The sequence below is a fragment of the Salmo salar genome, chromosome ssa13 (genome assembly GCF_905237065.1).
Source record: "Salmo salar chromosome ssa13, Ssal_v3.1, whole genome shotgun sequence".
Lineage (NCBI taxonomy): Eukaryota > Metazoa > Chordata > Actinopteri > Salmoniformes > Salmonidae > Salmo > Salmo salar.
The window spans coordinates 30,161,050-30,188,529 of NC_059454.1; the positions used below are offsets into that span (position 1 = coordinate 30,161,050).

The 27,480-nt window shown below is 41.3% G+C and overlaps 1 protein-coding gene across 1 annotated transcript; it reads left to right on the top strand.

The window, feature by feature from the left end:
* The first annotated feature begins 535 nt into the window (after nucleotides 1-535).
* On the top strand, nucleotides 536-27,456 carry arhgef19 (Rho guanine nucleotide exchange factor (GEF) 19). The gene is made up of 16 exons (XM_014135376.2): nucleotides 536-1,591; nucleotides 14,313-14,972; nucleotides 15,185-15,640; nucleotides 15,826-15,967; nucleotides 16,112-16,197; nucleotides 16,444-16,700; nucleotides 17,102-17,262; nucleotides 22,536-22,688; nucleotides 24,196-24,325; nucleotides 24,513-24,587; nucleotides 24,734-24,823; nucleotides 25,104-25,267; nucleotides 25,481-25,639; nucleotides 25,731-25,810; nucleotides 26,037-26,141; nucleotides 26,354-27,456. The coding sequence occupies exons 2-16, from the start codon at nucleotides 14,315-14,317 to the stop codon at nucleotides 26,509-26,511; spliced, it is 2,874 nt and encodes a 957-aa protein (XP_013990851.2). The 5' UTR covers nucleotides 536-1,591; nucleotides 14,313-14,314; the 3' UTR covers nucleotides 26,512-27,456.
* The last annotated feature ends 24 nt before the right edge of the window (nucleotides 27,457-27,480 follow it).

Below are 27,480 nucleotides of genomic sequence, written 5' to 3' on the forward strand. Positions count from 1 at the left end.
CAAATATACGTTTAGATTTGTGAACAGCCATCCACAACAACCACAATCTGTAAGTCACAAATAGCTAAATGAGAGAGCAGCAGTGTGATTCACATCAATTCACTATGTAGATATCAATAATAAGTGATATCCGTATCGCCGTAGACTAAACCACTGCTCTCATCCTTACCTCCAAGCGTTTATTCAAATTTGATAATCTTTGGATGTCGACAGCAGTCCTACCATTGGAAAACATCGCTTGGACTGTAGCCTACAAAAGCCTATTCCTGCTTTTTTCCCGCGATCCATCAAACCCATTTGGTGTGTCATCATAGTGGTCTCTGACTTCTGGTCAGACTCACTCAGGTGGAACGAATTTAAACTTGCGCCTTTTTTCAATGCTGATTTGAATGTCATTGAGAAAACAACAGACGTTTAAAAAAAAAATGTTTTGCTAACCTCCTTTCTGAATTTAAAAGTATTCATCTAGTTTTTCAAAAGTATCTGTAATCTGATTACAATATTTTTGCTGGTATCATAACGGATTACAGTTAACATTTTTTTTTGTAATCCCTTACATGTAACAGATTACATGTAATCCAATACTCCCCAACCCTGCTTGTCATGTAACCACAAACAAGTTGCCATTGTAAGATGGGATGTACAATATTGTGTAGAGTTTTTATGATAGCACATAAACTGGCAACTGAGTTTTATTGGTAAAATCTGGAAAACTGTTCAAATGAGGACAATTACACTTTCTCTCACTACTGCTGAGAAGAGGGTTGACCGAGGTAACCATTTTTTATGTTTAATTAGGGAGTTATAATGCTTGGGAGAGGGAGAAGCCAAGTAGTTCAGTATTTGCAAAGGCATGCTTTTCTTTCTCCAAACTGATACTTAGCTACTTACTTAATTGCATGGGCGCACACGCATACACACAGACACACGCCTGAGTGCACACCCTGTCTACTTCCCACCCCTTTTCCCGTCCTACTTGCCTTCTATCCACTTTCAGTGCATTTCTGTTGACACACAAGGATCCGACCCATGCACACACACACACAGACAGACAAACTATCACACATATTCACAGAAAGGAAAACATTTTCTCTCACGCAGATGGCTGCTTGCGCACTCTTCTCTCCCTCTCTTTCTATAAGCAGGTGTTGAAATGCAACACTAACTATTAGAGGCCGAGAGGGGGAGAGGGAGGAGAGAGAACGGGAGAGAGTGCACTTCCCCAACTGTAGCAGAGAGAGAGAGGGGACGAGAGGGATTGTCAACGAGGAGAGGGAGAGCAGAAGCCTAAAGAGGGATCTGCATGGTAAGTAACCAGACCAGTGAGCACTTTTCTTCGTTTAAAGTTCCTGTTTTTTGTTGGAGGGAGAAGAAAATAAAGATACAACGGAGGAGTCGGGACCGGGTCCCCTAGTTCCCCTTTCTGGACGAGTGGAGTAAAAATCTGAGGAAGACCCAAAGGGAAAGAAGCTGGGAGGGACACAAGGCAGTCATGGATAGCACATAGAGCCTCAGCCAGACGCTAGGATGGCCTGGATTCACACACTGTCGCTGGCAACCATCCAGTTCAGAAGCTACTGATACCCATGAGGTAGTACAGCCCATCTATCCATACATATTTGTGTATATCGCTCTGTGTGCAATGCAATGTTGAATTCAGTGAAGTGTACACTAACCAAGTGTGTAGCGTTGTTAGTTATTGTGACCTTCAGGTAAGGGGGGGGGTGGATTTTGATGTTGCATATGAAAGTTAAGCTGTCCTGTTTGTTGGGGGGTGAGTCAAAACAGTGCCATGGTGCTGCTTTCAGACTGCGTTGCTGCATGTCAGATGCACAGATTTAGAGGTAGATGAAAACAAATAAACAAAAACACCCTCAATTTGACATTATATTAATATAATGTCAACTTGAGGGTGTTTTTGTTTTATTGTTATTTTCATGGCAATTGTCCTGGGAGTGTGTTCCTCCAATGTGCAGTCTGTTTCAATTACACATGGTGTGCCGTTGGAGTGAGACAGTTTGTGAGAGTTCAAGGGTACATTTTGAGTATCATAGGGGGTGCATTCTATACTATTTCACTGTTATGGAAATTAAACTTTATTTTAAAGTACATTTAACATCTCTACACATAATACAGTAAACTAGGCTCAATAAATAATAACAATCCCTGACGTGCACTGTAATCCAGAGAGACTGTAGTGTAGGTCTGCAGTATACGGATACATAATACATGTAAAATACACACGCATCTGTCAATGCATGGAGATACTTTAGAAACACCACACGTACAGACTATATTCCATTGGAAGCATTGTTTGCATCAATAATAGTTCCCTATCCTTGGGCATAGCATGGGAAATGAGGCTTTGCAAGGCTTTGAGGCTGGAGTGTAATGGTTACAGTAGGAGCTGTGATTAGTTGCAGGGCAGGTAAGTGCATGTTTGGAATATGTCGGGGGAGAGGATTGTTAAAAAAAAAAAACTGCACGGCGCCGCAGAGCGCACACACTCCTTTCAAGTCTTAGTCTACACCAGATCAGTTGGAGGCCCTCTCCATAAACCTTCAGGATCTTTCAAGTGACTGCACTGTAAACTGAGGAGCAACCATGTGTGTGTTTTTCACAGCAGTGTTTGTGCAGGGAGAGTGTTTTTCTCTCCCACGCTCTGCCTTCAGGTATGTTTGTTTGCCCATTTAACTCAGTGTCTCATAGGAACTGCAATCTAGCTAAGCTGTTTACACACCATCATGAGGAACAAACAAATGACTCAATACTGACATTCAACAGTTCAGCGATATAACTGTTTAGTGCCTGCCAGATTATGGTGTGCCTCCCAAATGGCACCCTATTCCCTATGTAGTGCACTACTTTTGACCAGAGCCTCTGATCAAAGCAAGTGTGCTACATAAGGAATAGGGTGCCATTTGGGATGTAAGCATGCTCTTATCTGCTCTGTTTCCCGAACTAAGTTTGATTTAGGCCATGTCCTCAAAGACTTCTAGTTTAGATACAGATTGATGTAGCACTAACGTATTATATTATTAATGGCTGTAGCGAGAGAGGGTGAACCAAGGTGGTGCGCGTAGAGAATACCCACAAGTCATTTAGTCTGTCTCGCTTATGACTAAGTGCATTGTCATTGGGAAAGGGCTGTGTTTGTGTGTGTGTGTGTGCGTATGTCTGAGTGGATGTGTAAGGGTATATATCTGAACCTGTGCTACTGATTTGCCTACAGACCAATAGTATTTCTCTGCTTGTGGAGACTGCTGCCTGTACAACAGCTGCTACACTCCAGGCCTATACGATGATCTGTACAGAAAAATTAAGAGCCAATGAGCCACGTTACATAAGAAGGTTCAACAGGTACTGAGTATACCAAACACTAGGAACATCTTCCTAATATTGAGTTGCAATCCCCCGGCCCCCAAACAGCCACAATTTGTCGAGACATGGACTCTACAAGGTGTCGAAAGCATTCCACAGGGATGCTGGCACACGTTGACTCCAATGCTTCCCACAGTTGTGTCAAGTTGGCTGGATGTCCTTTGGGTGGTGGACCATTCTTGATACACACAGGAAACTGTTGAGCGTGAAAAACCCAGCAGCGTTGCAGTTCTTGACACAAACCGGTGCACCTGGCACCTACTACCATACCCTGTTCAAAGGCACTTAAATCTTTTGTCTAGCCCATTCACCCTCTGAATGGCACACATACACAATCCATGTCTCAATTGTCTGAAGGCTTAAAAATCCTTTAACCTGTCTCCTCCCCTTCACCTACACTGATTTGATGTGGATTTAACAAGTGACATCAATAAGGGATCATAGCTTTCACCTTGATTCTCCTGGTCAGTCTATGCCATGAAAAGAGCAGGTGTTCTTAATGTTTTGTATACTCAGTGTAGATCACAATATTGGGTTTGTCCAAGTTGAATCTAACTTTCTTCAGGAAATTAAACAAATCTCTTGATAACATAGAGCCCGATTCGGACATAGGAAATCGCGCCTTTCTTACACACACCTTTCCTACGCACTTCTCAGTAGTTGGTATTAAGACTTACCTTGTGCAGCTGAGCAACGGGCTTTGCAGGCGTGGTTCCCTTGTGTGCCGCTAAATAAATGTAATTCATCCGCTGAAAACTCTCCCACTTACTGGCCAACAGATTTTCTTGTGGACTTTTCACTCAATAGGGTTTTCAGTACATTTATCTTAAGCCATCTCTTTCAAAACGGTGGTAACTTTTAGTTAGAATTTTGTCCAGACTCACTAGAATATATCTAGAGAACGGGTTCATAAAGAAAGGAAAGGGGGATAGTGAGTTGTACAACTGAATGCCTTTAACTGAAATGTAGAATATTATGGATCAATGAAAGAAAGCCATCTAAAATATATGCATAACCGTCTCAGTTTCAGCACCAATTGGTAGATTTAAAAATACTCTGATCTTGTAGATTATTTAGTGTTAGGAAAGTATTTATGAATCATAAACTGGTGAGCAGAGCCTTTACGCACAAAAGAAAGAAAATGGTGGTTTGATTAATTCTGAAAATTGCCACACTCAGTTCTTCAACCAATGGTAATGTAGGAAGAATAGTGTACAATAGTAGGTTATACCGTCGTCTATTGTCTGCACTAACCATGGAACTGTGATGACACAGCCAAGTATTGCACCATGCGTTGGGTTCAAACTGTTAGGGCTTGGTCTGTGCTCCACTCCATAACGTTTTAGTTAGCCTTTTTGGTATATTATCGACTGTTACTAATGATCCTCAGCAACAACCATATGGCCTTGACATAATTTACAGAGGAACCAAAGGTAAACAAAACAGTGTAATTAAATTGAATGATAATGTAGGCTATACCAACTGAAGGGAACTAACAGTAAATTGGCAGTTGAATCTGTGTGGGTATTAGGCCTACTGACAGTCTACTGATAGTGGCTAATATTTAACATGATAGAAATAGGAAACAGAAAGTTGGGGTAGCCTATAGTTAACACATTCGAGACTGCCCATCCCTGCAAGTTAAAGGCTGTACAATTTAAATGATGCATAATGGCACAGCATTTCATAAACTTTTGTGTGGGAAAGTTGATATGTTGATATGCTTCAGGTTCTGCCATATGACTGGTTTCACATTTGTCACCAGCGATTATAAGGTAAAATATATCTAAAACAAGTGTCATTGATATTTACAATTCCCTTATCCAAATGGATTACTCATTTACCTAGCTCTTATCAATAGCTCTTACCAAGATGTAAATTATAGTGCATGGAGAATGGTGTTATTTATATTGAGGAGAAAAATTAAGTAGATGCTATTTCCACTTGGAGCCGGTAGGCTCGCTAGACCTTATTCATGGTTTCCTCGCGCATAAAGGTGGTGGAATTATGAGAGAATTAAGTCAAGGTCAGAATACAGTGTATCTGTAGACACACCTCCGCCACACCTTCATTTATTAGATCTCTACCCCAAATGAATAGCAGGTGAATAGCATGCTATTCTCATGCTTTAAGTTCAAGGTCAGAATTCGCATAGAGAGAAAAGTGGATAAAAAAGGGAAATGCGCTTAACTTTACGTGCGCTTTTACGTGCGCTTAACTCGGGTCGGAATCGCCCCCTCAGTGTTTTGCTCCTAAGCATGCAATTTTAGCACTACAATTTATCGTTGCGGGAAGGAAAGTATTGACATGGTAATTTCACCATATAGGCAAATATGCTAAAATATACCATAACAAATAATCTGTAAAGTTGAGAGTGACTAAAGTGCTCTTTGAATCAGACCATAAATGTCAGCCCTCAGTCTGGATAGTCACAGCCATATAGTAATGTTTGTTGTCTGGGAGAGGTGAAGGAGACAGCCATAACTTGACTGACTCAGACTCCACAGACAACAACACAGCTGTGGTGGAAACCTTTCACAGTATCAGAGTGTCTATTTATGTGAATGCAATGGCAGAAGTACAGTAGCACATGATCCTTGCGTTTTCAACCAAATATTCCATTGATGTTCAACGTAGGTATGTTGACTGATAGAATATTGGTTCAACATATTTTTGCCTTTATCACTGATCATTGAGTCAGTGGTCAATTGTTCCTTCAAAATTACCTGTGTCTTACTATGAACTTAGTATATCCACATTGGTTAGTTATCATGTTATGACTATGTTAATCTAAGGTTTTCTTGCTGTCAGTTAATAGTTAATATCACCTCCTTGAGTGATAGTGTAACGAGTGCGCTGAGAGTCGGGAAGCAAGTTCAGGGAGTGAGTGATTTAATCAATAAATGAAACATAATACAAAACAAGAAACGCGAACACACGTGACAGTACCCCCTCCCCGACGCAAGGCTCCAGCCACAGTAAGCCGACCAAAATGATGGTCCCAGGGATCAGGAGCTGACCGGTCACCTCTGCTAAGGCGCGGGAGCACGGTGACCTAGAGTGCCGGAGAGAGAGCATACGTGACAGTACCTCTTCGTTGCGCGGCTCCAGCAGCAGGACGCCAACCACAGGGACGATCCCAGGGAGCGGACTGGTCGCCTCCGCTAAGGCACAGAAACCTGACGAACCGGCTGAGACGTGAGAGCCTGATGAGCCGGCTGAGACCTCCCCGGTTGCCTCGGTTGAGGCATGGGAGCCCATCGAACCCGCTGAGGCAGGGGAGCCCGTCGAACCCGCCGAGGCATGGGAATCCGACAAACCAGCTGAGGCCTCCCAGGTAGCTCCGGTTCTGACACCCGGACCTGACATCACCACCAAAACAAAAATAACAAAAAAACAGTTCCTGACGCTTCCCTTAGGTGAGGTGTCATAATGTGAGAGTCAGGAAGCAAGTTCAGGGAGTGAGTGATTTAATCAATAAACGAAACATAATACAAAACACGAACAACGCACAGACATGAAACCGAAACAATGACGACTCGGGAAGAAACCAAAGGGAGTGAAATATAAAGGGCAGGTAATCAAGGAGGTGATGGAGTCCAGGTGAGTGTCATTATGCGCTGATGCGCATAACGATTGTGACAGGTATGCGCCATAACAGCCTGGTGACCTAGAGGCAGGAGAGTTTGCACACGTGACAGATATATATATATTTTAATTCGAGAGTGATGTGCCTTCAGATTTAAAACTCTATTTACTGCAGTACACCCCTCCACCTCTTCGCCCTCCCCTCCAGCCCGTTCCTTCACCTTACCTCCATACTCCCCTGTCCTCCCTCCCTCCATCTCTCTGAGTCTGGAGCATCTGCCCCATCACCTGTCACTCAGATTGTGTGCGTTGTGTGCACTTGTGCCTGAGTGTACACATATGCATTGGTGTGGGTGGCTGGAGGTGTATCTGACTGTGCATCTACATGCACTGCCACTGCAGGGAAGCCAGACAGGACGCTGTACCACATCCTTCCCATCCATCCATCCAACTGCTGCATGCAATCCTAGCTGTATGGCTAGCCCTTAGACACACGGTCTGGCTTTGAATTAGGAGAACTGAACATGAGAGGGGTAGGGTGGTGAGACCTACACAACTTTGTGTATTATGTTAAATGCTTTGCCCTCACTATTTGCTTTGACCTGGTTTCCAAAATGACATTTGTTTGATGAACTCTGAGAAGACAACCCACCCATAAAATAAAGGGAGCAGGCGAACCATTTTCTTATCCTTTGGCTCAGTGGCAGCTCTTTTTTCTGTTGCATGTGGAAAGTCCAGTCCCTTTGTTTGTCTCCTGTTGCAGATTACTGAGAAATGTTAGAGGAATGACGAGAGCCTAGCTATTCAGGGAATGTGAAAAGTGCCTGCATTTGTCAAAGGTTCTTGTTTGGGGGCTGGTCGGTAATGAATTTGGAAGTTAACTTGCTGGCCCTCATCTGTCAGAGCATAAAGCAATCAGTAGTCGAATGTCTCTGTCATGTACATATAATACAAAAAATATAATTGAAGTTTTGACACATTTTCTGTAGTGAAATCCTGTTGATGCATACATTGATCAAACTTGGAAGGGCGGGAAGGATACATCTAAACATTCATAACATAAAACAACCAAACAGTGTGTTCCTTTTCCCTCGATGATATCTCATATTTTGAAAGTATTTGAAAAGATTAGATTCACAAATGAGCGTGAGCAGTGGGGCCCTGGGGCTGTGTGTGAAATGCCCTTCCTAACAGTGTTGCTTGCACACCTGTCTAGAGCTGAAGCCTGTAGGCTGTTCCAAGCACTGAGTTGGCTATGGCCCCAGCCCACAGCATCTAACATGGTATGGGGCAGGTTTCACACATGCACAAGAATACATTTCTGTCCCACAATAAAATTCAACAGGTTTTTTTTATCAAAGAGAGATGTACAGTGTTCTTCATGAGTTAATCCCTTCACTTTTCCCTGTTAGGATTCTGTTAAAAAATTAACCCCAGATATGGCTGCAAGGTACAGCATCTAATTTATATGCCAACTTGAGAGAGGACTATAGAGTACTTTGTCCTCGCTCCAATTCACCTCCTAACCCTAATGATGCTGTGCTTTTTCCTTCTGTTTTTTAAATTCATTTGTAGCTTCGCCCCACAGGCAAAAGCAAATATTCCTGCAAGACCTACTACATGGTCAACTTCGAGGTGGGTTCTCTACCTAACCTGATCATGTTTCAAAACAAGCAGCCCTCAGTTGACTTGTCCATACCTGTCCAGAAGATAAAGGAGAGGGTAGGACAAAAAAATGCTGGCTTGGTTCCAAACTGGAGCAGAGAAAGAAGGAGAAAACAGACACAGGGAATGAGAGAACAGGAAGTAGATGAATACAAGCGATGCATCAGCATAATGTTCAAAGTATGTACAGTGGCCCATGATCAGATCATCAAACGATCTTTGATTGACAGTTTGGGTGCAGAGAACACATTCAAAGCTGTTTGAGTGGATCTGACAAAAGGTTGTTGAAAAGTACAAATATCTCAGGCCTTCCGTTTGCTTTGTGATGACTGGTCTGTAGTTCATCAGTAGCCTACTTTTTATATCTGAATTGAGTGAAGAAACAAGTGTACTTCCTTTCATAAACTCAAATTCCTTTTGAAATCCTTCAAATACTTTGAGGGTTTGCTTTAGCCTGCCTGGAGTGCTAGGTGGGCTGGATTACACTTTTGGACTTTTTTATTGGTTCATTGCAGCAGGGAAGCTCTGTTGCAATGAACAGCTCAAGTTTTTTAAATGATTTCAAATAGTATTTGAACCCAGGTCTAAAAACTCATCCCTCTGACTAAACTGAGTATGTTGCTCTTCTTCCCTCACCCAGTCTGTCTCTTTGGTGGGGGGAGGGGAGGTGGTATTGTGGAGGGGGCAGGGTGTACTGGTGCCCGAGAGGGGGAAGGCAAAGCTGCACATGTCTTGTCATTTACATGCGATATTCTCCACATTTTTGTGGGCTTTTAAATAATATATTGTTGTTTGTGCTGTCTGTTAGCTGGAATCCCGACTCTCGAGCAAAACAAGTCCGAGTTTGTCGAGGGTCATATATTTAAAAGGACACCTTTCTAATGTTTTGTCTCTTTCAATCAAAGACAGCTGAAATCACTCTCTCGCTAGGCTCAGGTGTGTCTGTCCCCCAAGGTGCTCCTTGTATGTCCATTGTTTGTGTCAGGGTAAGCCAGGTTGTCAGTATGTCTTAATAGGGAAGGAGTAGCTGCCCCAGGCTCTGAACAGGATTAGGACCCACACCAAGTATCAACATTAATGGGGATTTCTTTCTGCTCCATGGCCTCAGAGCCTAACCTGTGGGTCTGGAGCAGACAAATGAAAATCTGAATGCCCCTTTTTAAAAACATCTATCCAGCCTTTCATGTCTATAACTAGACACTTTAGTCTTTTGATTTTGAGGAAATGGTTGCAGTAGGTGGTTCCGAGTGTTTGAAGTTGCAATCGCTTTTCAGGTGAGGTTCCAATGTAAATACATTTCATGTAATTTTCATCTCAGTATCTTCTTGCACCCAGGTGATATTTCCAATCACAAATTAATCTCCTCACATTCTCAGTGCTAGTGGAGGAAAAGTTTGAGAATCTCCTCCAGAGTGCTATACCCTCAGTTTGTCCTACTGTCCGATACCACTTTGCGCATAGAAGTATAATTACTATAACTTAACTTGAATGGGAATGTGCTATGCTGCCTCACCAGCATAGTGAAGAGTCTAATGGTGTGACATAATATATATATACAGTATGTCTATGGCATAGTGGCAGAGTCCCCCAGTCTACTACAGGGAAATTAGTGTCCTGATGTGACAGGGCTTCACTGCCTTCTCACACACATACAGGATGGGGTCACACCACACCGCCAGGCCACTCCACTCCGCCTGCTCAAACACACACATCCCATAACAGACCCCTTAACTCTGGATGAGAGACATGAGGGAGAAGACGCACATCTTCAGGACAGGTCTCTGTCTGTCTCTGACTTATGGTTTCCCTTTGAAACTGGAAAGAGATAAAGAGAGATTTATGCAAATTGTTCGAGATTGAGGAGGACGGACTGTTGAAAGGCTGTTGATCAATCCCAACAGTGACACCAGTCATTATACCCTATTATTATTATTATTATTATTATTATTATTACCACTTGAAAATTGTGACCGTCACAATGTGTTTTGTTTATCTGCAGTGAATCCCATGATTCCCATGCCAGAGTGAGTGATGTATGACTATGACTAGGAATGAAAGTAACTTTCAATAAATTCCCTGGTTTTCCTTAAATCCCGGTTGGAGGTAGCCCGGAATCAGGAGGGAATAAGCAGGAAATCTGGAATCCTCCAACCAGGATTTCTGGAAAACCAGGGAATTTATTGAAAGTTCCCGGAATTTTGCAACCTTAACCATGACATTATTACCGAACAGTTCAAACTATGCTAACATGCTAACTTAAAGTGGCTGATGATACAGGCATGGAGACTTTTTATAATGATGCATCAAAATTGATTTTATGGTATCCATGTTATGAGTCTGATAAGGGATTATGCCACACATAAAAAAATGACGAACATTGTTCTTTAATCAAAACTGTTATAAAAGAGATTCCAGTGTACTAGCTACTCATTAACGATGTAGACATTCTTTCTTATTGTGGCCTACTAAAATTACAGTGGAAACGCCTACGCCAAAGTCCATAACACTCCCAAATAACACTATACAACCAAAGGCAAATGTTAAGCCTTTTGAATGGAATACATAACTTACTCTAATGCATTTATGGAGATGCCCTTGTTGGTAGTTCTGAGTAGATTAGGTGTCTAGATGGAATGGGCAGACATTGCAGGGTTGCAAGGTGTTACATGTTTTTCTGTATGATAGTAGGGACACAGTGGTATGGACTGGATATGGACAGGTTATAGACCATAGTATCCAGTCCAAGTCACTCTTTCTCTGTCTTATTGTACCTTTATCAGTGGCGGTCGGTGCCATTTAAGATGAGGGAATACGATTATTTTTGTTCATGAGCATGGCCTTATTTCTATTACAGCAAATTAGATGACAGTCATATTCCATTCACCCAATTCAATGTAACATCAATAGGTTTATACTACATGATACTCAAATTTTCCCTATACCCATCATGAGGTTGCTACAACCTAGCCTATGAATGAAAGTTTGTAACGTGCACACACGTCGAGAGAAAAATCATTAGGCCCTAATCTATGGATTTCACATGACTGGGCAGGGGCACAGGTATGGGTTGACCTGGGAGGGCATAGGCCCACCCACTGGGGGAGCCAGGCCAAGCCAATCAGAATGAGTTTTTCCCCACAAAGGGGCTTTATTACAGACAGAAATACTGGGCTGGTGTGGGCTCGCGAGTGGCGAAGTGGTCTAAGGCACTGCATCTCAGTGCTAGAGGCATCACTGCAGACCCTGGTTCGATTCCAGGCTGTATCACAACCAGACGTGATTGGGAGTCCCAAAGGGCAGCGCACAATTGACCCAACGTCGTCTGGGTTTAGCTGTCATTGTAAATAAGAATTTGTTCTTAACTGACTTGCCTAGCTAAATAAATGGAAAAAAAGGCCGGTTGGACATACTGCCAAATTCTCTAAAACAATGTTGGAGGCGGCTTATGATAGAGAAATTAATATTAAATTATCTGTCAACAGCTCTGGTGGACATTCCTGCAATCAGCATGCCAATTGCACGCTCCCTCAAAACTTGAGACATCTGTGGCATTGTGCTGTGTGACAAAACTACACATTTTAGTGGCCTTTTATTGTCCCCAGTACAAGGTGCACTTGTGTAATGATCCATGCTGTTTAATCAGTTTATTGATATGCCACACCTGTCAGGTGGATGGATTATCTTGGCAAAGGAGAAATGCTCACTAACAGGGATATAAACAAATTTGTGCACAAAAATTGAGAGATATTAGCTTTTTGCATATGGAACATTTCTGGGATCTTTTATTTCAGCTCATGGGACATGTTGCGTTTATATTCTTGTTCAGAAAATATGCTTTTTCCACTTGGAACTGACAGGTACACGTAACCTTATTAATTGTTTCCTCACGCGTTCAGTTGGTAGAATTATTTGTCAATTAAGTCAAGGTCAGAATACTGCATATGTAGACACACACATTTCTTTGATCTCCTCCCCAAATGCGTACCGTACCTTGCTGGCACTGGCATTTCCCCATGCTTAAGTTCAAGGCCAGAATACGCATAGAGAGAAAAGTGCTTTAGTTAGATGCATGTAACTCCAGTCTGAATTCCCCCCAATTTGTTTATAGTAAGTAACACTAGCATAACGTGCCGACCTAATTTTCATGGCTCAGTGGGGGAATCATTTGTGGGTCACTCTCTCTTTTTCTCTCCCTCAATCTCTCAGAATCGCTCTCCCTTCTCTCGGTCGCTCTGAATCTCTAGACTGCTGATCATGTCATAACATTCAGGTTAAAGATTAAACACTGTGAGCGATAGATGGGTCTATATTGTCAGGTGAAAGGTGACGAGGGCTGAATATGTAGTCTCACTTGGTGTGGGCGCACGTTGAAGGGTTATGGCTGAATGTGTGTGGGTCTGGCTCAGCATGCCATCTGTAGATAAAGGAGGGTGTGTGTGTGTGTGTGTGTGTAGGGGGGTTAGGTAGAGGATAAGTACAGGGGGCTGAGAGCTGTGTGTGGTGCAGTCTTTAATTAGAGCAGGAAGACACGGCTCAGCAGCCGCACAGAGCCAGACCTAGAGGAGAGGGGATGGGGGGTTTCATGCGTCCATGTTCAACCGCCATTTTGCTCCAATGAACAGACATCTTCCTTAGCGAGTATACAGTACATCTTTCACACTGCCCACAACAGATTGTTACACAATCAGAGAGAGAGAGAGAGAGAGAGAACTGAAAGTTTTTCAGGAAACATACTATTTGATAACAGTATACATTACAAAACCATGACAATTATTTGTGAAGGGGACCTGATTGGTTTGTTTTGGCATACATAAACTATAAACTAACTAGCGGATGAGTCATTTGGTACTTGGGCTACAGCAGGTTTGCTTTATGTACAAGAGTAACACCTTCCATATAAGGATATAACTGTCTCCACCAGTGGTTAATAGTTGTCTCACTCAGTTTTTCAATTTAACATATCATGTCTCGTATAGAGGGAAGCCTGAATGAGAGACCAAATGATGAAGTGTTCCTTTAATAGTGATAAGTGAATACAATATAGCCTAGACTGAGTGCACACATCATTCGATATTAAACGAATTATGGCACTTAGCCAAGTATGGAAATAGTCATGTAAACACCTTACTCTGCTTGTCAAAATCGAAGTAAGCATACGTCGATAAAAACACCTGGTTTTCTTTTTTCTTTCAAATTATTCGACATGTAAACAGCTTAATCAGTGGTCCGGCTGTGAATTCGATTTGCACATGTGCCAGCATCTGTAGCGCAAGCCTCCCTTTTATGCGCGAGTGAAGAGAGTTTAACATGCAAACTTTATATGTCCGAACACAGAATCAAATACCCGTCGCAAAAATAACATGGTCACTGTGGTAAAACATTTATTTTCATTGCCGATTTTCTGCATTTATTTAAGTCCCATCAGGTAGCCTGATTTCAAATATGTCCATGTAAACAAGATTATTAGGGAAATGGTTATTCTTGCAAAGCATGTAAACATTTTAAACACACTATTATATTAATCTGACTATCCATAATAATCATATTATTGTGTGCATATAACCATGCTCAGTGGGTGCTGTTTTACCAGATATGGCAAGAGGATACTATGTTAGCATATTGAAGTTTATTGCAAAAACTTTTCTCCTTTCTTCTGCATTTCCCATGTGTTCTCTCAGTCATGCTTCCCGGGTATGGATTCTCCCCTCTCCCTGACTTCCAGCCTCACCTCCATGCCTTCCGTTGCCGAGGAGAGTGCCCCAGCATGTGGTTCCCGGTCTCAGACGAGTCCCAGGCTTTGAGCGAGGCCCGGGACGACAGGCCTCTCCTGCGGCAGTGCCAGCACAACCACATCACCGTGTGTCAGCAGGAGCTGCAACCGCCTGTGACCCCCAGCGACAACGGCCATGGATCACCTACTGCAGACGCTCAGCACTCCACACCGTTGCCTCTGAATCATCGCAAACACACAAGGACTGAAGCAGAAAATGGCGGCTGGAGGAGTAACCCTGATCAAGACACTGATACGGACCTGAGTTCAGACTCTCAGATGTTAGGGGATGACGTTGAGCTTTTTATCCGGGAAGATAGGACTGACCCTCCAGGGCAAGAGAAGTGTGAGAGACCCATGGTGGTGTCGACGGTGTTTCGTCCCCTCCACACAGCCCTCAGCCTGCCCCTGTTCCTCCCTCTGTCCTCCCTGTACAGGGACACAGACTACTGTAACTCTCAGCCACCTGGCTCTCCATCCTCACATGAGCCTCCGGAGCTGCAGACCCCAGACACTTGTCGACCCCAGAGGAGGACGTCACAGGGCTCACTCAAGGAAAAGTCAATCCGTAAGTACAATATCTATCCATTCCACTCTGTCAACTCTGTTAGTCCTCATCAGGAGAATGTTTCTTTCCCCCTTCATTTTGTCATCTGTAGGACATCAAAATCACACTTCAAATCTTATTTCTGAAATATTTTGTACAAGGCCATATCCAATATGACTGGCTGTAGTTTGCAGAGAAGTCTTCACCTCAGTCTTTTTTGTGTTGTGTCCTAGGGCGTAAGATGCGAGTGTACTCACCAGACAGCCTGAGCGACGATTCTCTGGCCAGCCCCATTCTGGATGGCGACTACCTCTTCCCAGGACCCTTCGATTCCTTCCTGGAGGAGGACATCGGGGGAGACCCTGTAGATGCCACGAGTCCCTCATCAACAGAGGGGACACGCAACCCTCAAAAGACTCCACCTTTTTCCGCAGAGCCGCTGCAGTTGTCAGAGCACTCATCTGTCTTGAACTGTGGGGCTGTAGAGAATTCCTCGGCCACCGGAGGAAGCTCTTTAGCCCGCTCCAGTATGGCGGAACACGAGCGGCGGCGCTTCTCAGCCTCGGAGCTGATCTCACGGCTACAGCTTTCCCAGAGAAAGAACTCATTCACACTAAAGCTTGGCAAGTCGCTGTCAGCTCGCGTGGCCTCCCGCGACAGGCAGAACCCCAGCAACCTCAGCTCTGACTGTGAGTGTCCTGCTTCAGGGTTGAGCACCACTGCAGTATCATGTGTTAGACATGAGGTTTTTGACAGCAAATGCTATAACCAATTTTGCAAAGCTGTTTTCTATGTAAGAGGATGTTTAAACTTGAGACAACGTTCTGTAGTGGTTGTGTGTCCTTCCACCTCCATCTACTTTCTTCCTCTCTAGATAAGTCCACTTCCAGGCATCGTGGCTCAGGTGGTGCCAGTGACAGTGTCCCCCATAGTCCTGTAGGACCTGCACCGCAACTGCCATCTGCTGACAATAACACGCAACAACATCGACGTAGCACCGGATTCACAATCAAAAAGTGTGTTTTAACAGCTAAAATGGATGTATTATATCAAAGTTAAACTCACAAATTTTAACTACAAATCTTAGCTGGAAGTGGGTTGTAAAGTTGTCCACTGTGAATAACACTGTTATAACGACTATAAATACTACTTTCCCACAGTTTGAGGAAGAAATCCATTGAGGAGGATTGGTGCACTCCTCCCACAGTCAGCAGATCCAATCGTCTGTCACGCTTTCTCCCCAGTTGTGAGTCTTACTTTCCACTTGTGTCAAAAATTTGGTTCATTCCACCTGCCTTCTCCACCTCCATTATCAATGGTATTTATATGGCATAGCAATGGTATCCGCACTCGTTCAACCACATGCTACATAACAACATAATATCTGAAAGTATTTTTTTACGTTCTACAATATTGATTTTAATTCTCAATCACCCCTAAGTACTCTTCTTACTCAATATTCTCATCTCTCTCTCTCTTTCTCTCTCCTCAGCAATTCTGTACCAGGAGTACAGTGATGTTGCAATCAACCGAGAAATCCTGAGGCAGCAGGGGGAGGAGCCAGGTGCTGAGGAGGAGCGGCTAAGGGAGGAAGGGGCTGGGGAGACTCCATCTCCATCTAATCTGTCTCCATCCAGCTCCTTTTGCTCGTCACGAGGCTCCACCTTCTCGCTGTGGCAAGACATCCCTGATGTCCGGACCAGCGGTCAGCTGGACAACTTCAGCAACGTGGAGCGCAAACTACAGGAGGTGAGAACATGAGGATGACATCAAGCCAGATTGGGATTTGGGAAGCACTCATAGAGATGGATAGAAGGTGTGCCCGATGTCCTATCTTTTGTGGAAAGTGCAGCCTCTATCCATATCTATGGCAGCACTACAGGATTTTAGCATATCCAGTTGTTTCATCTATGGGATGGATTACCCATTTTGTTAACATATTTTGATATAACATTTGTGGTCATAACATTAAATTCATAGATTTATTTTAACTCTGTTTCCCCATAATGTCTCATGATAACGTAATGATTTTAATATTTAGATAAGTATTTAATTTTTCATATTTAGATAAATAAAGTATCATGTTTTTAATTGTGAGTGAGAGGTGTACCTATTGCTTCCTAAAGGCCCATAATGTCTCCTCATCACAGGCCAAGTTTGAGCTGGTGACGTCAGAGGCGTCGTACATTCGGAGCCTGACCATCGCAGTGGACCATTTTATGCTGTCCCAGGAGCTGGGGGAGTGTCTGGGGGCCCAGGACAGACAGTGGCTCTTCTCCAAGCTCCCCGAGGTCAAGGACGTCAGTGAGAGGTACAGTATAGTAAAATGAATGTATGTCATGAGATTCTGTTTTTTCTGTCTTGGTTTTTCTTATTCTTCTGTTTCTCTTCAAATCAAATTTGATTTGTCACAAACAGGTGTAGACTAACAGTGAAATGCTTACTCATGGGCCCTTCCCAACAATGCAGAGAGGAAAAAAAGAGAAATAATAGAAAAATCACAACACAAGGAATAAATACACAATGAGTAACGATAATATATACAGGGTACCAGTACCAAGTAGATGTGCAGGGGTACGAGGTAATTGAGGTAGATATGTACATATAGGAAGAGATAAAGTGACTAGGTAACAGGCAGTGGTGTAAAGTACTTAAGTAAAAATACTTTAAAGTACTACTTAAAGAAAATAATATACTTTTTACTCCATACATATTCCCTGACATCCAAAAGTACTTGATACATTTTGAATGCTTAGCAGGACAGAAAAATTGTCCAATTCATGCAATTATCAAACGAAAATGCCTGGTCATCCCTACTGCCTCTGATCTGGCAGACTCACTAAACACAAATGCTTTGTTTGTAAATGATGTGTGAGTGTTGGAGTGTGTCCCTGGCGATCCATACATTTAAATAAAAAACATTAAAATCACGCCGTCTTGTTTGATTTAATATTAGGAATGATGTATACTTTTACTATTGATACTTAAGTATATTTTAGCAATTACATTTACTTTTGATACTTAAGTAGATTTAAAACCAAATAATTTGAGTTTTACTCAAGTAGTGTTTTACTGGGTGACTTTCACTTTTACTTGAGTCCTTTTTTATTAAGGTATCTTTACTTTTACTCAGGTATGACAATTGGGTACTTTTTCTACCACTGGAAACAGGATGGATAACAAACAGTAGCAGCAAGGAACTCACAGCCAAGGTAAAAATACACGATTCCAACATGGATTGTCTACTCAGGGAAAACAGGGTGATAAAGGAGTTGCTACTAGACATACAAAGTCGTAGCATGCGTGAAAATATTTTTTTTCCCTCAATAATCCAGAGGGCGCGATCAGAGAATTCATGCAATCCACCTTGAAACTTCCTATAGAGACTGTAAACAAGGTGGCTTTCCACCGAGTACAAAGACTTGGAGCTATGACTGACAAGACCAAGGGTCCCCGACCGATCATCGCAAAATTTGAACACTACCAACAAAAGGAGCTGATCAAAAGCAGGGGAAGGGAGCTTAAAGGGACCAAATTCGGTCTCAATGACCAATTTCCAAGGGAGATAAACGAACGTCGTAAGAGACTGTATCCGGTACAAAGGCAACAATGGGAGAAGGGTAAAAGTGAATGAATTCTAAATATCAGACATTTGAAAACTCTAGTTTTGACCGTCATAATACCTCTGATGGCAGTAACTTTAAAAGCACTCATTATGGTCAATTTAGACTGAGAATAGTATCTAGTTATGGTAAGGGGTGAAATAAGTATAGCCAGTTATAATTATAACAGTTTAGCAGATTGTAAAAAAAGATCAGTCTTTACATGGCTAAGAGAAAAGGAATATAACATATACTGTTTACAGGAAACTCACTACATCCTTAGATGAAGTTGCGTGGAAAAAGGAATGGGATGGTGGAATAATTTTCTGTCATGGACAAAGGAACTCAAAAGGTGTGGTGATATTAATTAACAAAAATTTTGATCTGAATGTGCAAATAGTCAGGAGTGATTCGCAAGGAAGGTGGATCCTTTTGAATATGCAAGTGGACAAAAAAGAGATTTGTCTCATTAATCTATATGGTCCAAATCAGGATGATCCATACTTCTTCAAAAACATTTATACCAATTTATTGAACTTACAGGCAACAAATAATCAAATCATTATGGTAGGAGACTATAACACAGTGTTAAGTACCTCATTGGACCGTAAAGGTAATCACTCTACAAACTATCATCACCGTGCTCTGAAGGAAATCACAAATATTATGGACACATTAGAAATAGTGGATATTTGGATACTAAAAACTAGTGAGATATACATGGAGGAGACTTAATCAAGCTAGTCTACTTTCTTTCTCTCTTGCATCGAAGGTTAAAAAAGTTTTAATAGGAGACAGAATGCGATCGGATCATCATCTAATTGGCATTCACAAAACTTTTATAGTTTTTCCACGTCGACGGGTATATTGGAAATGTAATCAAAGTTTACTGGAGGACATCTTAGTTAAAAATAAGACAAAATAATTTATAACAGAATTTTTCCAGTATAATATAGGTTCAGCAAATCCCTTTATTGTTTGGGATACCTTTAAATGTACCTTCAGAGGTAATTCAATATTCATCAATAATAAAAAAGCAGTTTCTGGCTAAAGAGACAAGACTAACAAGGGAAATCCATGAACTAATAGTACAGGTAGTTAGCAATAAAAACGATACTACAGAGATACAAAATAAGTTAGAGGAAAAACAAAACGAACTTGGGGAACTTATTCAAGAATGATCTAATGTAATCTATTACAAAAATATAGCAAACTAGATGGAATATGGAGAAAAATGCACAAAATTCTTCCTGAATCTCCAATACAGGAACGCTAACAAAAAGAATTTGCAGAAACTCGTTACTCAAGACGGAGTCATCTATGATTCTCTGAATGATATTTTAAAAGAGGCAGCTAACTATTTTAGGCAGATGTTCTCTTTTCCGTATCATCCTCTCCCACTGAATGAAGATTACGGTAAGGAATTCTTTCCAAATAATATAAAAAATGGAAAATTAACAAATTTACAAAAAGATCAATGCGAAGGCCAAATTACAGAGGAAGAACTTTTTGTAGCTATTAAATCCTTTCATTCTGGAAAAACCCCAGGGCTTGATGGCATACCAGTAGAGGTATATCAAGCCTTTTTTGATATTCTAAAAGCGCCATTGTTAGATTTGTTTTAACTACTCCTATAGAAATGGTAGTCTGTCAGGTACTCAGCAGGAAGGTCTTATTTCGCTATTATTAAAACAAGACCCAGATGGCAAATATAAAGACCCAGTCTATTTAAAAAAAACTGGAGGCCCCTTACACTTCAATATTGTGATGCAAAAATACTAGTGAAATGCATAGCACTCAGAATTAAAAGGGTTTTACCAGGTATTGTTCATCCTGATCAGACAGGGTTTTTACATGGACGGTACATTGGAGATAATATACGACAACTACTAGAAATAATAGAACATCATGAAACATCTAAGAAGCCAGACCTGGTATTTATAGCGGATTTTGAAACGGCATTTGATAAAGTAAGACTGGATTTTATTTATAAATGCCTGGATTTTTTCAATTTCGGTAATTATCTTTATAAAATGGGTAAAAAATAATGTATAGTAGCCCCAGGTGTAAAATAGTAAATAACGGCTACTCTCAGAGAGTTTTGAATTGTCAAGAGGAGTTAAACAAGGCTGTCCTCTGTTACCATATCTATTCGTTATGGCAATCAAAATACTAGCTATTAAAATCAGATCCAATAACAACATTAGAGGATTAGAAATCCAAGGCTTAAAAACAAAGGTGTCCATGTATATCGATGACTCAAGTTTTATATTAAGTCCGCCAGCTAGATCCCTGCAATGTCTCATTGAAGATCTAGCTAACTTTTCTGTACTTACTGGACTAAAACCTAATTATGATAAGTGTACAATAGTATGTATTGGATCTTTAAAAAATACAACTTTTACATTACCCTGCAGTTTACCTATAAAATGGGCTGATGGTGAAGTAGACATACTTGGTATTCATACCACAAAATATATAAATAAGCTCTCCACAATGAATTTCAATAGAAAACTTGTAAAAATAGACAAGATCCTGCAACCAGGAGTTGTCTATTTATGGAAAAATTGCCCTGATTAACTCCTTAGTCATATCTCAGTTTACTCACTTACTTATGGCGCTGCCTACTCCTGATTATTCGTTTTTCAAATCATATGAGCAAAAAATATTTCGCTTTATCTGGGACGCCAAACCAGACAAAATAAAATGTGCCTATCTATATAATGAATATGAATTGGGTGGGTTGAGATTATTAAATATAAAAGCACTAAACCTCTCTCTAAAAGCTTCACTTATTCAAAAGTTTTACTTGAACCCTAAATGGTTCTCAAGGAGATAACTAAGAAAAGCTCATCCATTGTTTAAAAATTACCTTTTTTCCTTTGTGCAGATTGCCATGTCTCATTTTCGTTGAATTGAAAATGATACTTTGTACAAAGTATCTCACTTTTTATCATGTTTTATTTTGTTTGAAAAAGAATGTTTAAATGACACTGAGGGGCAGTGTTTTTACAACTAATGCCGGTTTGCATGAGGCTGATGCCGTGCAGGTGTTTGTACACACTCTCATTCAAATAAACGCATACAAGAATACACACATACATGTAATAGTGCCAGACATGCACACAAACATATACAGTTGGCATTGCTGTTATGATTTTAGTTATCCTTGATGTCCTTTGTTTTAAATGTATTATATATATATATATATTTATTTATTTTTTGCATCGTTTGCTGTTTTCTTCTGTCTTTTCTTTTTTTCTCTTTAATTGTATATATTTTTTTCTTCTTCTTCTTGTGGGGGGGGGTGACTGTGGGAGGGGTCTCGAATGGTTGCGGGACAGGTATTGGGGAACTGTGGGGGGATCTTGGAGGGTTCGGGTTCACGTTTTTTGGCCTGGTGGGAGATCTGTCAATGCGCCCCTTGAGCAGGGCATTGAACCTGGATGCTTCTGTGTGTTGCTCTGAATGGGAGTCTGTTGGATGATTGGTCTGATGTAGTTGTTGAGCGGCTTCACTGCAAGTATATTCTATGTTTTGGATATTCGATAATATATATTTTTTATTTTTTAAGTAGCAGCAGCATATGTGATGAGTCAAAATAGTTAGTGCCAAAAGGGTCAATGCAGATAGTCCAGGTAGCTATTGGTTAACTATTTAACTTACTATTTAGCGGTCTTATGGCTTGGGGATAGAAGCTGTTCAGGGTCCTGTTGGTTCAAGACTTACTGCATCGGTATTGCTTGCCGTGCAGTAGTAGAGAGAACAATCTATGACTTGGGTGGCTGAAGTCTTTGACCATTTTTAGGGGCCTTCCTCTGACACTGCCTGGTATAGAGGTCATGGATGGCAGGTAGCTTAGCCCCGCTGCTTTCAATATCCCTCTCTGTTTCGATCCCACGCTAGATTTTCTCTGAATCTTTCACTTTCTTTTTTACTCCCTCTCTTAATTTCTCTCTCTTCCTTTTACCTCTCTCTCTAGGTTCCTGCAGGACCTGGAGCACAGGCTGGAGGAGGACATCTTGCGTTTTGACGTGTCTGACATCGTCCTGGCCCACTGTCCCGCCCTGCGCAGGGTCTACCTCCCCTACGTGACCAACCAGGCCTACCAGGAACAGACCTACCAGCGCATGTTGTGAGCAGTCTTACTTTGTGTGTAATCTATTTTGCTTTGTTGCACATTTGAGACCGTAAGTATAATGCAAATTATGTTGCTCAGTGCCTAGTACACACGTCCGAATTGTCACTTTATACATATGGATATTGACGGTGTGCAGGTTTCTGTTCCAGCCCAGCACTAACACACCTGGTTCAACTAATCATCAAGACCAAGTGCTGGGTTGGAACGAAACCCTGTAGCTCTTCAGAAACAGGGTTCATGACCACAGATATATGTGAACCAATTCAGGAAACTAGGCGTATGTTGCAAGTCATGACTTCACAAGAGAGCCGTTTGAACTCCAAAAAAATGTTGTTAGCTAGCTAATGACAGCCTAATGTTAGCTAGCTAACATTGAACCTGGTTGGTTATTGCCCAGCACTGTGGTATTGTTGGCACCGTTCATTGTTGTTTAACTAGCTAACGTTAGCTGGCTGGCTTGTTAGCTAATGTTACGTGACGTTGTTTGAATTTACACTTTGTTTATATAGCTAGGTTCATTGTTTACCTAGATAGCTATATGTCTTAAGCTAAAGTGCTAGCTAGCTAACATTAGTTGGCTGGCTCCTTAGCTGACGTTATTATTCATATTCCAGAGCCATTTGCTTTTATAGTTAGAGCCTAATGTTAGCTAGCTAACATTGAACCTGGTTGGTTAGCTCCCAGCACTGTCGGCACTGTTTATTGTTGTTTAACTAGCTAATATTAGCTGGATGGCTCGTTAGTGTAACAGTGTAGGTTCCGTCCCTCTCTTCGCCCCAACCTGGGCTCGAACCAGGGACCCTTGCACACATCAACAACTGACACCCCACGAAGCATCGTTACCCATCGCACCACAAAAGCCGCGGCCCTTGCAACGCAAGGGGAAACCCTACTTCAAGTCTCAGAGCAAGTGACGTCACTGATTGAAATGCTATTAGCGCGCACCACCGCTAACTAACTAGCCATTTCACATCGGTTACATTAGCTAGCCTTACGTGACGTGTGTACAACACCCATTGAATATGGCCAGTGTCAGTAAACATCTGCAAAGAAGTATAATGAAATTGTTGCCGGTAGGCTGGTTAGGCTGTTTTCATGTTATCAATCATTCGCTCCGACAGCGAAACGAGATGGGTGGGGCTAAAGCTTAAGAGGGTGTGAACGATGCTGAATGGGTGTAGACGAAGAGCTCTTCACTAGATGCCAAAACATTCAAAGGCCATTTTCTCAAAAGTGAGTTTACAAGTTGATCAACTTTAAAAGCAGAATTACTTTCCATTTGTTCTTCAATGCAGTGTATGATATACCATTTTGTAGCTCTGAGTCTCTACTTTTATCCAATGTAAAATTTTTTTAAAAAAAACACAATTTTTAATTTTGCTACATAAGACCGAGTCCAAGTGGTGAGTCACATATATACACATATAGCTCCAATTCATACCAGTGAAGGTTTTTTCTGACCATATTGCTAGATTTTAAGTGATTTATTTTTTCTCTGTAGACAGGAGAATGCTCGCTTCCCAGGTATCCTGGCTCGTTTGGAAGAAGACCCCATCTGCCAGCGTCTTCCCCTCGCCTCCTTCCTCATACTCCCCTTCCAGAGGATCACACGGCTCAAGATGCTGGTGGAGGTACGATAGAGCACCCTTGTTCACCATAGAATTAAATTATTCATGACTGGCTGTAGGGACAAAACAATTACTCTACCTTACATCAAGTTACTGACCAGTGAATAGGCAAATATACAGCAGCAGGCTTTGCAGTGTCCTGAGGTGAAAGTTGAGATCCAAAATGTTCTACCTTCCTTCTGTCTTATAGAATATCCTAAAGAGGACAACACCAGGCTCTAGGGATGAGGACACAGCCACCAAGGCCTTCAATGAGCTGAAAAAGGTAGCATAAAATATCAAATATACCAAAAGTTGAAGTTTGGTAAATTTTTGGTTGTTATACAAAATAAATAATAGAGAAATGATTAAACTTTTTACTAATAGACTATATTTCCTAAAACATTGAAATAACCGTTCTTATCACAACAGATTATAAAGGAATGTAACTCCAGTGTGCAATCAATGAAGAGGATGGAAGAGCTCATTCACCTCAATAAGAAGATCCACTTTGAGGGCAAGGTAGATGAAAACATCTCTCATTAGGAACAACCTCATTCATTCTCAGTACACCTACTGTATATTCATGTACAGTATATTCCCCTTTCCCCTATCCACTGCTGGGAATCAATGGTTTTGGACAACAACAAATCCTATTTCTTATTATTGCCATAGTATGGATTAACCATATAATGTTTGCCCATTGTAGTTTGCAAGTAAAGAAACCACATGCCTCTAACCCCAGTAATAATTAAATAACTGTTCATTCATGCTCATTAATCACATACATCTCCCCTTTTAGATATTCCCTCTGATCTCCCAGTCTCGCTGGCTGGTCAAGCATGGAGAACTGCTGGAAGTGGACACACAGACCATGAGTATTTCTGGGTCAAAGTTCAAGTTGCCCACAAGGCCTGTGTACCTGCATCTGTTCAATGACTGTCTTCTGCTGTCCAGGAGGAAGGAGTGAGTACTAAAGATGTACAATGTAGAGGGAGAATAGAAAGAAAACAGTGTTTTATATGTATGGCGTTATGCCATGCTACAGTATGCTGAGTTATGCTATGCTCTGCCACACTATGCAACACTATGTATGGTGTTACTGTATGTCATAAATGTTGGTTGATTGAGTAATGCATGCCATACATTGACAAATTTCTGTCTCTGGTCTGTCTGCAGCACGTGGAAGTTCATGGTGTTTGTTCACGCTAAGATCGGGCAGCTGAAGGTGAAGGACCTCAGTCAGAAGCTTCAGGGCATCTCAGGTTTCATCTTCCACCTGCAGCTGTGTGAGGGCCGGCAACTCAAACACCAGATCCTACTCAAGGCCCACACTGAGTGAGCTACTATACATACCACTATCATGATATGTAATGGTTGTGATAAAGTAGGAACTGACAGCATCTATGTGGGTTTTGTTTCTTCCCAGGAGTGGGAAACAAAGATGGATCACAGCCATGTTCCCCTCTGATCCATTGGAAGATATTGAGCAGGCCACTGAGAATGATGGTAAGTAGCTGCTTTATCAATAGTCTGCATAATCACATCTTGCAGTGCTGAATAAGTATTTCAATGACTTATAAACCAACTTCAGTCATGTCACTGAGCTTCTATTGTTTCATTTACTGTAACTTGGAAAATATTGCATTACGTGTTAAAATATTTTTAAAATAGATTTTAACGGAAGTACAGCCTTTTCAGTAATATATAAACCTTTGGTTGTTTCTCCTCTCAGATCTTTCCCAAGTTCAATGCATCAAGAGTTACCAGGCCCAAGAGCATGATGAGCTTACATTGGAGAAGGCTGATATTCTTCAAGCCAAGACCATTACAAGTGACGGTGAGAAACTCCCTTTGACAAGCTCACATTAAACTCTATCATCATAAGTATAAACTTTAAACAGCAACTTCAGTAAAATAAAATAACACTTTACATTTTCTCCTTTAACCTAAAAGTAGTTACCCTAAAAGTAGTCTTAAACATGTAGACCACCCCAAGTGATAATGTCACTGGGTGTGTTTTTGTTTGCTGAGGTTATTGTGTATCCACAGGCTGGGTGGAGGGCATTCGGCTGTCAGACGGGGAGCGGGGCTGGTTCCCCAAAACTAATGTGGAGGAGATCACAAGTCGCAGTGCGCGTCTCCGCAACCTCAGAGAAAACATCCGCATTAAGTTTGTCACACAGAAACTGGAAGAGGAGCTCTTTTAAGTGTCCTTTCCATCCTGCAGCTTTTCATTTACACTTGGAATGTCCAATCAAACAGGGCAGCAACTCTCAACCCGTATACATTAAATCCAGCTTTTATGCAACACGAGTTATACAATAGCTGAGCAATTTTAGATGATCTGGATGTGGGAGTTTTATTTAGTCTGCAGGTGCTCATAAGGACATTATTTTTGGCATAGCTCGAGCATGAACAATATTCTTAAGAAATATGGTTATCCAGCTGCATAGCAGTAATTTTCTTTCACTCATGCTTGCTATGACTGCATATACAGTACAACTACTGTAACACAACTACTGGAATACTGTATCAGAAACCAAGTATTTTTCTTTGCCCCCAAGAACTGTAATAGGAATAAACATAATTTCAGACATCACTTTCAACAAAACATTAAGAACTACAGTGTTTGTACATCTTCCCTGTCTTTTGACTTTCACTGTTAGTTACAGCCTATTGACAATAAGAGTTGTTTATGCGTAGACAGAAATTAAGATAGTAGCACATTATATTATTGATCAACCACTACTACCATCTACATGCAGATGTTCACCATTCCAGTGACACATTAAATATTTTTTAAATATAGTTTAAAAAAAAGTTGTTAGTACTAATGTTTGCTGTTGTGTATTTGTTTTTGCTCCTATAGCTGGTTATTCTCTATGGAGATAATGATATACATTTACATAGTGTAGATGTACTTGTTTAAATGAATAATGGCTAATTTACTATTATGACTGTAATTTATGAGGGCCAGGGTCTGCCAAAAATATGCCATACCATTTTAACTAATCTTAGAACTTATAGTAGAGAAATATAAATAACAAAAGACTAATAATACATGAGCTGCTTGAGATTTCTGGTTGTGAACACAATACTTTAAATGTTTTACCCCTGAAATAAATGCACATACTTTTCAGTGTTTTATATGACCACTGCTGAAATTGTTTCATATA